Source organism: Sinocyclocheilus anshuiensis, unplaced genomic scaffold, assembly GCF_001515605.1.
Source record: "Sinocyclocheilus anshuiensis isolate Anshui unplaced genomic scaffold, SAMN03320099.WGS_v1.1 scaffold374, whole genome shotgun sequence".
In the NCBI taxonomy this organism is placed as follows: domain Eukaryota; kingdom Metazoa; phylum Chordata; class Actinopteri; order Cypriniformes; family Cyprinidae; genus Sinocyclocheilus; species Sinocyclocheilus anshuiensis.
In genome coordinates, this window is record NW_015546051.1 from 733,051 (window position 1) to 747,583 (window position 14,533).

Below are 14,533 nucleotides of genomic sequence, written 5' to 3' on the forward strand. Positions count from 1 at the left end.
CAGAGTGTAGCAACTGTTTAAATCTTTCTGAGCAAATTAAGGTTGTTTCGTTGTGATGAACTATGAATACAAAACCTAGGTGCTTTCGTCAAATTAATAGAGTGACGTATGTTTGTAGGCCAAAACCTGGGAATGAGTCTGATTTGTATCCACAACTGTACATACAAATTTAGTATATATATATATATATATATATATATATATATATATATACAAATGTGTATTTTTATTCACATATCTTTATTTCTTATTATCTGCATGTTGACGTTGTCTCTGTGTACTAGACGCTTCTGTTACCAGAACAAATTCCTTGTATGAGCAAACATATTTAAAGCGCTTTCTGATTTCTGATTCTGATTCAGAAATGTTGTTCATTTATGAAAATTTGTTTCATCTGTTTCATGATGAAAAAAAAAACATGTAAGAATCATAAATGTTTGTTGTTCACAGAGCCAATGGAAATTTGGATTTTTGTTGAGGGAACCAGGGCGATGCTAACTTCGGATTGGCCTACAAAAATAGGTCATCAATGCAGCACTCTATTCTAATTCCTGACTTAACAACACCTGCAATAAGGAAACCCCATTCATCATGGCCTCTAATGAAATAACCCTGCTTGGAGGCCAGACAACTTTTGTTGTACAGCTTCTTGGCCCATGCTGAAGCCTTACATTCGGTCAGGACGACAAATTGGATGGTGCCATGACCCTGAATGCGGTCTGGAGGGTTCCGCACATAGCAGTTGTAGATGCCCTCGTCCGTCAGCTGCACATCTAAGATAGTGATGGACAGGTCGTTCTTATCCAGGTTTCCAGAAAATAGGACTCGATCTCCAAATCGGCTTGACTTCAAGGGTGTTATCTTGTTCTTATAGGTCATGAACTTGGAAAAGAAGACATTTTGGATGAAGGTAGATTGAGAAAAATAAACAAACAAGGAAATCATGTAACTTTAAGGAATTGGCATTACAATGGTATTAGCATGTTTAGTCTTTGTTTTCACTCACCATTTTCTCTGTGCTGTTGCTTGTCTCCTGATAGGTCCAGTTCATGGCAAACTTGCTGGGGTCCAGCTTGTAGCATGAGGTGAACGCACAGGGGATTCTGACATCTGTCCCATTGAGAGCGTAGATCTGTGGTGGCACCAGCACATCCATGGAGTTCACTGGACAGGCTATGAGAGATGCAAATATACACATCTAATTCCTGCCATCTGATGGGTGAGATACTTCTGTAAAGTGAATGCATGTTTTATATAGTGTGCATGAAAATGCATTTTCAAGTAAGTTAAAATGTCATTCCCAAAATATATCCTGATGAAAAAAAACAGCATATGCTGGTTAGGTATGTTTTGAGCTGGTTCTTAGCTGGCCATGAGCTGGTTTAAGCTGGTCATGTGCTGGTCCTGAGCAGGACTGTGTCGTCAAACCAGCAGCCAGCATATGTTGTTTTTTTTTTCAACAGAGTATACAAGCTTCTTTTTTTTAACTTTCAAAATGGTTTGAATAGTCTTATTTAGCTTCTGATCATGGATACATCATTTTGTCATTCAAACCCTTTAAAAGTTAATTTTATTATAAAATTACTAGTTTTGATTGTAAATTCAAATTGGATAAGCCTTGTTCATATTGGTTGGGGGTTGGTAAGATTTTGTAATGTTTTTGAAAGAAGTCTGTTATGCTCACCAAAACAGCATTTATTTGATTAAAATACAGTAAAAACAGTAATTTTGTAAACTATTAATACAATTTAAAATGATTGTTTCCTGCTTGGACATTTTTTTTAATGTAATTTATTCCTGTGATGGTAGAGTTGAATTTTCAGCAGCCAATACTCCAGGTACTCAGTGTTACATGATATTTCAGAAATCATTTTCATTTTAATTTAGTGCTCACGTATTATTATTATCAATGCTGAAAATAGTTAAGCAGCTTTTTTTTAATGTATTATTATGGTTTTTTTTTTGTGGAAACTGTGATTCTTTTGTTTTTTTTGACCCTAAACTTTTATACAGTGATAACAGAACTCCTCCAACTGTTTCACGGTTTGTATCACTCCGCTTCCGCTTTTTTTCACATTTAAAATATTACAGTGCAAGAATCTGAGAACACAGTGAAAATCACTGAAAAGACATTCTGAAATTCAGGCTTCACTTAAACATTAACCATTTGCTCTCAAGGTCTCAAACTTTTGAATCCCAATAAATGTAAAATATTTTAAGTTATTAATGTCATTCTACTCTGAGCAATATGCGTTTACAAAGCCTTAAAGTCATTTTTTTTTTCCAATGTTTTCAAGTTCAATGTAAATAAATGACTTCTTAATCTGTATCTGTATTAAGTTTACACTATAAGTCACATTGTTATTAGTATTTTTTATCATGATGTCTAAAGGTTTATTTTCTCCACCTCTGCACCATTTCATCCCTCTGCAGTCAGAAGTTTTGTGTTTCTGGACAAGTTCTCACTGCTGCAGCAGTTATGCTTTATCGGCCCAGCTCTCTGCAGTAGTAGCAGCAACTTCATCATACCCTCCAATCCAATCCTCACCCCCCTCAAAATGCTGCAGTTTAGTCCGTCCCCCTCCCTTTAGAAAAATCTGGTGTCCTCATGGATAGAGAGCAAGAACTAGAGCAGCTGTGTTCAGAGAAAACATACACACACACAAACCTCACGCATATGTAAATAGCTTCAGTAACTATTATGATTTATAGTGCGTTAAATCCAGTGTGATTACTAGGCAACATTTGAACTATACAGATATACAATGATACATCATATACATAGTGTTTTTTGTGCTACAAATGATGCAGTACTGCATCATGTCACTGTATCCTACATAGGCTCGTGTGGGCTGGAATACAGACACACACACACACACACACACACACACACATGTTCAGCATAAATATACACACACACATGCAGAGTCAGCACTCGGCCGTGCGTGTTACTCAATACCAGCACTACGTCAATGTCGTCTCCACCCACCCTTTTACCTTCATGTATATTTAGTCCGTTTCTCTCTGCGGTCTGTACCACAGCAGAGACGCTTTAAAACTCCTTCACATACCCCCATGCATATTTAATCACTGAATGCATGCATTTGTTTCAGAAGAATCAGTAAATAATAGTCAAATTATTGTAGTTTGAAAACAACAAAGAATCTTGAGTATCTGTAAACTCTATTCAGTGAATATTTGGGTTTATATAAGCATGAAAATAAGGGGTCTGACTAACATTGATGTCTCTAGCCCACTCTTGGGGTACTGATTTGATGGTCATGTACCAATATTCACCGGTTCAGCTTGCTGTAGGCATAAAATACTGCAGTGTAGCTCTCTCTCACCCTCTCTCACACAACAGTCACTGACAAACCCCATCCCTACACCCTCCCTGCGCTGTCTGTGTCCTCTTTTTTCTGCTCTCAAGGTTATGATAAAAGGAGAAATGTGGACAAGGTACATTGTGGAGCTGGATATTCATGTAAAAATAAATAATAAAATAATACACACACAAATACATACATGGGTAGATTACTTACAAATTGTAATCCATTTCTGATTCAAAATTACATAACGTTTTTGTCCTTTTGACCTAACTTGTTTATCACATAGATTTCATTTCAATTCCAGTTTATTTGTATATTTGTATATACTATAAATACTATAAATTAAATACGATAAATACTATTTACACTAAGTGCAAACAGCAATAGATTGTATTTAAACTGTAAAAATAGCAGTATTTTATTTGAAATAAGGGTAAATAGTAGATGCTATAGTGGCATATATTTGCACCTCAGTATTGTATAAAACATTATGTAATACTAATGTATTATTAAGTGTAAATTATCATTTTTATTAAAATTATTAAATGGATGAATATTGTTCCTTTGGCTCAGTGGTAGACCATTGCATTAGCAGCGCAAAAGGTTGTGGGTTCAATTCCCAGGGGACACACATACTGGTAAAAAAAAAAAATGTATAGCCTGAATGCACTGTAAGTCGCTTTGGATAAAATCATCTGCTAAATGCATAAATGTAAATGTAATGTAAATGGATGACTTATTAGGACAACAAAGCTCTCCCTACACCTAACCCTACCCGATAAAACACTTTATTATTAAAGGGGTCATATGACGTTGCTAAAAAGAACATTATTTGGTGTATTTGGTGTAATGAAATGTTTATGCGTTTAAGGTTCAAAAAGCACATTATTTTCCACATAATGTCCATTATCGTTTCTCCTCTATGCCCTGCCTTTCTGAAACGCGTCGATTTTTACAAAGCTCATCGGTCTGAAAAGTGAGGTGTGCTGTGATTGGCCAGCTATCCAGTGCATTGTAATTGGCCGAATACCTCAAGCGTGTGACGGAAATGTTACGCCCCTTACCATACTGTGATGCAGTCTCCCGGAGCTACGAGACAAAAACATTAAAACTCATTATAAACGAGGCATTTGTTGCATCCAGTGGGGACATAATTACTGATTATAATCACTTATACTGTCTTTTTAATCGTTGTGTTGCATCGCGCCGCGTAAACATAAACTAATGTCTGCATTTGTGATCATCCTCTTTTGGAAGGCCAAACAAAGTAGTTTCGCTTTCACAAGCGTCACACACGACGGGCTGAGTGAGCGGCGGGCGGCAGGCTAGAGTGAGGAACGGCCGGCGGGCTAGAGACCGGCGGATTCGATGAAGGAGTGGCCGGCGGGCTTGCGGCAACCACATGTGACGACCCCGGGCTGGACTCCGCTTTGTCCACGGTGAAAGCCGATCCAGCCATCCACAGCGCGAAGTTGATGTATTTCCTCAGCGACCAGCACGGATCAGCTCCAGGCATGACGAAGCGGATATCGTCCTCTTTTGGAAGGCCAAACAAAGTAGTTTCGCGTTCACAACGAAACACACAGCGCCTTCACGACATGGCAGCAGCGGCAACAACAATACTACAGCGAAAATAAAAGTTACGCCTTCTTTTTTTGCATGAACATTTGGGCAGCGTTATGCAAATCTTCTCACATCGTGACGTAGACATGTGGGGGCGTCTTAGAACGAGCCGTTTTAGGTAGGCGTGGTTGACTCTTAACTTTTATAAAGAATATCTCTTTGGATTTGAGACTTTAGTCTTTGCAACTTTACAGATCTTCTTTATGCACCAAGAGCTTGTAACACTCCAAAGAGAAAGGAAAAAATGAAATCGCATCATATGACCCCTTTAAATACCTGTGAGGCACTTCCATTTTTAGGATATTTCCTTCATTTTTATTGAAAATAAATGCATTTCCGATCTGATATGTGATGGAAAAAAGGAGAAGAATGCGAGAAGAATGCGTGTGGCAAAAGGCAGATTCAAACGGTCACTTTGTCGCGTCCAGTGTAGACTTGCGGCGCGACACGACAACTGTAGCGTCTGGTATAGACACAGTGAGTGAAGCCGAGAGCAAGATATGCCCTGCCTGGGTCTGTGCCACTTCATCTATGGCTTTTCTCTTCCCTTTCACAAACCGATCCATCTCCCATTCTAAGTTACGTCCTTTGGCTGTTTACCGTTTTATTTATTTTCTTTTTCTGCTGATGACCCGTGCCCCCACCCCTGCAATACTCGTGCGCCCCCCCTGGCGGGCGCGCCCCACACTTTGAGAACCACTGAGTTAGTGTGTGTGTGTGATATGTGATATATACATGAGTGGCATTCTAAGTGTGCGATATACAGTCTAACAGCACTGGGAAGTTTTACTGTTCAGCTTACTCCTCACATATTCATGTGGCATTTCTAAATTATGTTATAATCTCTTTAATTTCAAAAGTGAACAGTATAAGGTTGTTAAAATTGATGTAACCACAACAAATCTGCTTAGATGGATCCGTACACCACATATAGTGTATTTCTGCCTAATGACTGAAATATTGTGGGCAAATCTTTGAGTGAGGCAATCCAGGCATCTGTATTTCAGTCAGAAGCAGATATTTTTCTCATAGTCTACCATATGTCACATTCATCTTACAGACAACTGTACTACTGCAGTTGCATTTTATCTATTGATTCACTATTTAAAGGGATAGTTCACCTCAAAATGAATATTCTGTCATCATTTACCCACCCTCACGTCTTGAAATCTGTATGACTCTTTTTTTCTTCTTCTGTGGAGCACAAAATTAGTTATTTATAGCAGAATGTCCAGGTTTCCCCATACAATGACAGTGAATGGAAACACGACTCTCAGTATTTCCTACATGCTCACAGCAGCATGTCTGTGGATGTATTGGCAGTGGCAAGTCTCCATACTTGCTCTGCAGCAGCAGCATAACAGATCTATTCCACCAAAACCAAACACATTAACATTGCAATATATATATATTACCATGCAAAACTCTCTGAGAGTCGTCGTGACATTTTTTTTTTTTTTTTTGTATACACTACCATTCAAAACTTTGTGTTTGATGTGTTTTTAAATGTCTTTGAAATAAGTCTCTTATGCTCAGCAAGTCTGAATTAGTTGATCAAAAATACAGTAAAAACTGTGATATTGTGACATTATTATTACTATCTATCTATCTATCTATCTATCTATCTATCTATTTATTTGCAATGGTTCTGAAGAAGAAGAGGAGAAGGTTTCAATAATGAAACTGAGTTCAATAGCTTTTGGGGCTTGTGGAATAATTCAGTATTTTCCAGGAAGCCGACTGAAATGTATTATTAACTTCAATCTCTTGGAGAATAGGATTCCGCACAAATATTGCTAACGCCCATAGTATTTATCTGTATACCTGAATATGGTATTGATATGCAAATAATTTTGCCAAAGGAAGTCACTATATAAGACCAGTACTCTAGAGGACAAAACTTGTATTAAAATTCATACATGCAATATATTATATTCATACATACAATATAACACTTAAGCCACATTTATACCATTGCAAAAAAAAATGCCATTTAATAATTATATTTAGAACATGTCTAATAGTTAAGGCGCTTATATTTTGATATATGGCCATATCATCTAACCTCATGAGATAATTTAAGATTAGAATTAGGATGACTTTTGAGATAGACAGTTCAGTGAAACTGGGTTTTACTATAACTGCAGGTCATGTTCTTCTACCATCACCGAAACAATGTGTTTCACGCCCTCTGGTGGCTTTTTCGAAAAACTGCATTGCTTTCACTTGAACTTGAATTCAACTTCCCCATTCAGCTTTGCGAAACTCTTCTGGTGTGTACAACTCCTTTTCGTTTATGTCAAGCCTACAATGAACAGATGTTCGCTAAGAACATTTTAATGTATTAAAATTTGTGGACAATACCACATGGATTATTCACAAGAAAGTAGGTCATCTGTCTTCTGCTGAAATGCATAATCCTCATGCAACCTTTACCAGAAACCGTTTTATGAGGCCACAGCTGTAGCAGTAAACCTATTCGCAAAATAACCAGAACATGCACATTGGTTATGAATGGTTTTAACTAGACTTGTTTGCTTGCTTATTTGTTCAGACATTCCTTGATGTTTTTCGATATTTGCGTTTTATTTTATTACTTTACTGAGTTTACAAAGTGAAATGTAAACATGCAACTTCTGTTCAGCATTGATTCACACCATCAAGCCCCTTTTCTTCACCCCAAAGTTGTCTCCAGTATTTTCCTTATTCAACTGTCATATTATTAGTAGTAGTAGTAGTATCCCTCTTTCAATTCTTGAGTTTTATCTTATTGTATTTTTTTTCTTTTCATTTTCTCTTTTATCAGCATATTTACTGAACAGCCAATGGGAGGCAGCATGAAGTTCATTACCTTACATTTTAGTCACAATATTTTGCCAAATATGAACTCTGTTTCATCAATATGACACAGACCTGATTGTATAATGCAAAACAGATCATTAAACCCGCATTCATTAAACCAGTGTTTACCAAAGCTGCTTGACTGAAACACTCAGAAGTGCTGTTTCCTATTCAGTGAATGGGAAAATAAGAATAAACATAATATAGACATAATATGTCCTGTTTGCGTTGCATACTCAAGCTGAATGCGCTCACATAGGCTATGGCATCACAACCAAAGCGGGGATAATGATGATGGCGATGTGAAAAACACAACAGGGTTGCTTAATGTTTTACAGATGATCTGTAACAATAATAACTATACAACGCTATGATGTAATGACATACGCCTAATTTTTATTAGCATCCTTTCTTATAACGCATACACCTGGCTAGACTGCAAACTTCTGTTTGGCTGGTACATTGAAATTATTTAGAACGTCGAATGGTCTTTTTTTTTTTTCCGTATCAGAAGCTTTGTTTTACTTACCCAGAAATATCACCAATGCAACACAGGGTAATTTCAAAGCGGAGGCCCACTGCGCTTTCCCAAAATGCAACATATGCATTTTGGTCGATGCCAATAAACGTAGCGAAAAATAAGAACAGAAAAGCGTTTGAGATCTATTTCTTCGTTTCAATTATATAAAAAAAAAAACCCAGGGAAAATGTTTTTATTTTGTGCTGTGATATGGCTGGCAGTGTCTGTAGCAGGAAATCTGGTTGATATCGTGGTTGTGGTTTGTCATTTGTAGTACTTGAGGTTTCAATTGAAACATGTTATAATACACTATAATAGCAGAACATAAAATATGATATGACTAATTTCACAAGATTAAAAATAAAAAGGAAAAAAAATCTATATTATGTGTCTCTCCTCAATTGAGAAAAGTCAGAAATCAGTCTAAGAAAATCCAAGCGGCCGTTGGCGCAAAACCAAATAATGAGGCGCTAGCTTGCAGTAGGACCACGTCTCCTCATCTCCTCACTAATTAAGACCAAATTTGTGCACTAGAATTGAGCAGGATGTGGAAATACACATATGGGATGAGAATGGTGCCGAAAAATACGACGACGATGATGATGATGATGAAGCTTATTAAAGCTATACTTTTTACATAGGCATCTACCATAAAGCAGTGTTTTTATCTGATTAATGAAACAAGAGTACATTGAGGGTATGCCTTGATGCCAATAATGGTTTTAGCCACTAGTTTTATTAGTGGTTTATACAACTCTTTGTCTGTGGTTCCTCGAATCTCAAAGGGCAGAGTTGGCGTGAATACTTAAGTGTGTAATCACTTCTCCACTATTAGGACTTCAGGAAAAAAACGTGTTTGCCTCGGAAACAGAGACAGTGGGTCTGTTAGAAGAAGTGGCAATTTCATGCTGATGAGAAGTCATTGAGAAGATAAAGCGGAAAAGCTCACAGTGAAGTGCAGTAACTGACCACCGTTGACACCTCGCAGATGATGGAAGAGGTGCATGTGGACAAAAAGAAAGCTACATAATCAAAATGACATTGAACTGCATGCATATTTAGACAGATGAACACAGATTTATTATGAGGGATAATGTATACTCAGTTGGTGAGTACTGAAGAAACAAGAAATGCAAACAGGCCTGTGGGGGACTATATTATGGGGAAGTCGTGGCCTAATGGTTAGAGAGTCGGACTCATAACCCAAAGGTTGTGGGTTCGAGTCTCGTACTGGCAGGGATTGTAGGTGGGGGGAGTGAATGTACAGCGCTCTTTCCCACCTTCAATACCATGACTGAGGTGCCCTTGAGCAAGGCACCAAACCCCCAACTGCTCCCTGGGCGCCGCAGCAAAAATGGCTGCCCACTGCTCCGGGTGTGTGTTCACTGCTGTGTGTGTGCACTTTGGATGGGTAAATGCAGAGCACTAATTCCGAGTATGGGTCACCATACTTGGCCACATGTCACGTCACACTTATACGTATCTGACAATACAGATGACTTTTACTCTCATTCATTTAAATAATCAGTTATTTTGTGTCTCATCTTGTAAGCGACATGATCTGATTGATAAATCTTGGTGGCAGCGGACATATGTGGGATCCTCATCCTTTGGCTGCCAGTCAGAGGGAAGACGTCTGCTGCGTCCAGCTGTGACAGGAGCATCTGGTGCAAATGGGAAACCATGCTGCTTCCAGCCATTGAGAATACACACAAACACACACAAACAGAAGCCATTTTACATTTTGTTAACACTTTTTTTTCCTGTGATAAATGGTTAATAATCAGTTTACACATGAAGTGATGTATGCATATGCACATACATATAATTTCACTTACAATAATGAAGATTATCAAGTCATTAAGAATATAATTAATATGTGCATGATTAACCTCCGCATGACATTTGATTAAGTATGTTATTATCATTGTTTTGTAATATTAAATAAATCAACAGAAAATGTAATATGCACTTGGTCTTAAAAAAAAAAAAAAAAAAGAATATATATATATATATATATAGGGTTTAAAGAGGGCTTTATAACTTCAGTACATCTTTATATGTAATTTCACAGTTCTGTTGTCCATGAAATATTATATTGAATGTACTGATAGGCATTTATGGTATACTGATAGGCATAATGTAATTTCTGTTGAAACGTGTATGTCATGTTTTTAAATAGGTTTGTATTTACACATTCGTAATGATGAAGTTGCAATTTAGTATATTTTAAATATACCAACTTTGTGTTAAAATTATAATCAAGTACTTCACATGTGCTTAGGTACAGTATGTTAATCAGCACATCAAAATAAGTGTACTTATTTAAAGCATGAAAATAGTTAATAAAATTATTTAAAATGCACGTTAAATGTTTAATTTGAAATTGATATTGAAAGTCACTTTTTTAAGAGTGTACTGAAATGTGTTAAGAAACAGTCATGAAAGTGTCTCTCTACACTTAAGTGGCCTTTTAGATCATTAATATCTTATTATTAGCAAGTACAGGTTTTTAAAAATGAAGAGTTCAGATGAAAAAGCCTCTAAGTGCCAACTGAAATTTTCTTCTAAAATTGTCATTTTTATGAGGCTCATATGTTTAGGTTCTGTAATTTTACTTTAATGACAATGTATAGGTCCTTATCTATGACATTAAAGTGAAATAAATGAACATAAATATAGGAGCCTGATAAAAATGCTAATTTCAGATAAAAATTTCAGACAGCACTTAGAGGCTTTTGCATCTGAACTCTTTAAATATACTTTAAGGATTTGAAGTGCACAATAAGTATAAATACAATTATGCACACTTCTTTTTCACAAGGGACGTTCAAAAGCAGGCAATATCTACTCTCACTTAACATTTTTTGTGGTGTTTGAAAAAAAAAAGTACAGTTTACAGAAAATGTTTTAATGCACTGTATAAACAGATGAAGATATTCTTTATCTGACAAGAACATTTTGTAACATAACTCATATATTCACATATGACTTTTTCAAGTCCACTGAATCTTACCATGGTAACATAGATGTTGTCTGGACTGCTGGGAGGACTGTTCACATCTGCCAGATCAGGCAAAGAGCTGTATCCCACCTGAGACACAAAATAAGCTGAAAAGTCATCTTCAAAACCCATACAACAACCCCAAAAATATTTAAACATTCCAGAATCAAACCTCAACCACTGTTGTCTTAAATTAAACAGAGTCAACATAAATCAATGAAAATTTGATTTAATAATTGACTTTATCAAGTACAGAAAGCAAAGAGAGGAAATGAGAGCAGACATGCAGAAGGAAGTTGCAAAGATAGTGTGTTACCTTGTATGCCATTCTCTTGTCTTCATTGTCAGTGTTGGTTTTAACCTCTTCTATTTTTTGCCTAGTAGAAAATGAAGCACAACATGAAGCCAGAAAAATACCCTACAAGCTGCTATATCTCTCTGTGAACTGACAATGACTTACTTTGAGTTGTTTTCTCTTTGGGTTGATCTGCAAGCCTTCCTCCCCAAAAACACGGTTCCAATTAGTAACACAAACCCAGACACTGACGCCAGGGGCAGCCACCAGGGAGGATGTGCCTGCAGACGATTCACACCTGGACTGTTTTTCCTGGTCAGTACTGAAGAAAATAAAGAGGAAAATTGAGTTTGGAGCTCTTATTTAAACTAATCCACATATAGAAACCTTTAAAATGGTAATAAATAAACTTTGACAGTTGTTTACTGCATGCTATGGATTACAACTATTTAAAACTTTTACAAAGGTCAATTTTTTTTTTCTTTTTTATTTTCATAGCAAGCTAAAAGCTGAAAACATTATTTAAATACAAAGAGGACTCAATAAGTAATATGCACAAATTTGGGGTCCGTAATATTTAAATGTTTTTGAAAGAAGTCTCTTATGCTCACCAAAGCTGCATTCATTTGATCAAAAATTCAGTAAAAAACAGTAATATTGTGAAAAATTATGACGATTTAAAATAACTCTTTTCTTTTTTGTTTTATTTTTAATGTAATTTATTCGCCGTGATGCAAAACTGAATTTTCAGCAGCCATTATTCAGTGTCACATGAGCATACAGAAATCATTCAACACTTAAAAAAAATATTTTAGCTGTTTTCTTAGTTTAATTAATTAAAAGGAGCTAAAGCAAAACAAATATTTATTTATTTATTTATTTTACTTGTTCGTTAGATTTGCATGCTGCAAAATTTACATTTAGAATGTGAACAAGTACTATACTGGTTATTAATTTGGAACTAAAATAGATTAAATACATTAATACAAGGGTAGGCACATCTATGTCATTGGGCCTGTCCCCAATCAGACGATCACAGAACATGCATGCATACAATATCTTAACTCAAGCTATTGTATGTCCAACATAACTGAACATTTAACACGTAAGCACTATCAGGTCTTTCTGTTTCCTCAAAAAGATTCATTTTACTCATCAGTAAAACTGACTACAGTTGAAATCTTTTGTAAATGTCTTTACTGTCACTTGTGATCAATTTATTGTGTCATTGTTGAATAATATTATCCCTTTGTCCAGTAATTTGGTAACACTTTACAATGAGGTTCATTAGTTAACAGTAGTTAACTCTATTAGTTAACATGAACTAAGCATGAACAATACTTCTACAGCATTTATTGATCTTAGTTAATGTTAATTTCAAAATGTATTAGTGCATTATTAAAATCAAAAGCTGTATTTGTTAACATTAGTTAAAGCACTGTAAACTAACATGAACAAACAATGAATAACTGTATTTTCATTCATTAAGATTAATAAAGATTTATAAATACTGTAACAAATGTATTGTTCATTGTTAGGTCATGCTAGATAATACATTAACTAATGTTAACAAATGATACCTTATTGCAAAGTGTTACCAGTAACTTAATAAAATAAATAAACTCAAAAAAAAAAAAGAAGTTTTCTACCTGATTGCACAATGAGGCGTGTTTGATTCGTGTGAAAACTGCCATTGAGACGCAATCTACACAAATACGTCCCATTGTTCTCATGGGTCACGGATGAGAGATGCATATCAAAACTTCCTAATTTGACATCTCCCTGAAAAAATACACCAGGGAGTGGTACAGTTCGATTTCTGATGTAGTAGAGGATTATTTTTGGCTCAGAGGAAATATCCTGTGTTTAAAAAAAAAAAATACAAAAAGTACCAGACATTTAGGTTTTAGTTATTATTATGAATAAGAATAAGAATAAGAAATGCTTGTATAAAAAGTGTAAAGTATATTTGTGTTGGTCTGTATCCCTAAAAAGAAGCCTACCTTGAATTCCCACTCCACGCTAAGAGACATAACATCCAGAGGTCCAGGACATTGACAGAAATTACACGACAAATGGACATCTGTCCCAACATTAACCTTCTGGTCTGGACTGGTCATCACACAACCATGGGTTCCATGTACTGTCAACCGAATGAGTGCATATTATTATTATTATTATATTAAATGCTTAATATGCTTGATTAAAATAATGAATTTTTGCTTACCTGTGAAGATAAATAATATGAGCAGGTACCACATAACTGAGCATAAAGACACTGCAAAGTTTTTTTTATTTTTCCTTTATAAGAGAATGCATGAATATCTATATTTTAAATGAAGGGCAGAAATTCCAAGATCCAGAATAATCTTGTATATGGACTCTCACAGCTCAAAATTTCTTTGCTGCCATCAGGGAAGCGCTATACTGTTTCCTGACTCATTCTGTGGTGGTTAATTATCAGTGTCTGAAACAGTTACCACTTCCTTTGTGACCCGGACACATGATCTAACTAAAACAGATGTTCCTCGTTTGTAGAGTTTTCTCATGTAAACAGCAAACATGAACAAAGTTATTTTGCTTAAAGATGAGAGCTTATCAGCACTGCAAAGTAGGCCTATAGTTTCCTTTGATCAGTTCATATCCATCTTATCCTTAAAAACAGTGACAAGTACATTATTCAAAATATCTATTTTGTGTTCCAAAGAAGAAAGAAAGTCATTCAGGCTTGGAACGACATGAGGGTGAGTAAATGACATGGACTGTAAAAAAACATGGACGTGACGTCACCCGTAGGTTTCTGAAGAGCATTTTTGAAGCCTAAAGTGGGTGGAGCGGGCCGTCGCCATTTTAGCAGCTGTTGGATAATCGAAAATGGGCAAAGAAGTGGGACGTGGGTGGAACTTGTTGCTGAAACCACG

General features: G+C 36.0%; 2 protein-coding genes across 3 annotated transcripts in view; both read right to left on the bottom strand.

The window, feature by feature from the left end:
* Positions 1-8,521, bottom strand: part of scn2b (sodium channel, voltage-gated, type II, beta) — a 28,295-nt gene extending 19,774 nt beyond the window's left edge. For both annotated transcript variants that reach the window (XR_001635429.1, XM_016500388.1), the window contains exons 1-3: positions 8,323-8,521; positions 1,007-1,173; positions 672-882 (exon numbers count right to left, since the gene is read on the bottom strand). Coding sequence is in view for 1 of the 2 variants with exons in the window: in XM_016500388.1 (XP_016355874.1) it covers positions 672-882; positions 1,007-1,173; positions 8,323-8,401 (457 nt within the window). In the remaining variant the exon portion in view is untranslated. The remainder of the gene's footprint in view (positions 1-671; positions 883-1,006; positions 1,174-8,322) is intronic.
* Positions 8,522-9,792: 1,271 nt separating this feature from the next.
* Positions 9,793-13,873, bottom strand: LOC107699189 (uncharacterized). The gene is made up of 7 exons (XM_016500387.1): positions 13,840-13,873; positions 13,616-13,755; positions 13,262-13,472; positions 11,778-11,934; positions 11,634-11,694; positions 11,330-11,407; positions 9,793-9,999 (listed from the first exon to the last, which is right to left on the bottom strand). The coding sequence occupies exons 1-7, from the start codon at positions 13,871-13,873 to the stop codon at positions 9,838-9,840; spliced, it is 843 nt and encodes a 280-aa protein (XP_016355873.1). The 3' UTR covers positions 9,793-9,837.
* Between the last annotated feature and the right edge of the window lie 660 nt (positions 13,874-14,533).

Excerpts from the sequence above, each read along its gene's own strand:
- LOC107699189 (XM_016500387.1), bottom strand. The coding sequence starts at position 13,873 with ATGTGGTACCTGCTCATATTATTTATCTTCACAG. Across the intron at positions 13,756-13,839 it reads CATATTATTTATCTTCACAG|TACATGGAACCCATGGTTGT; the intron begins GTAAGCAAAAAT and ends TTCGGTTGACAG. Across the intron at positions 11,408-11,633 it reads ACAAGAGAATGGCATACAAG|GTGGGATACAGCTCTTTGCC; the intron begins GTAACACACTAT and ends TTTGTGTCTCAG.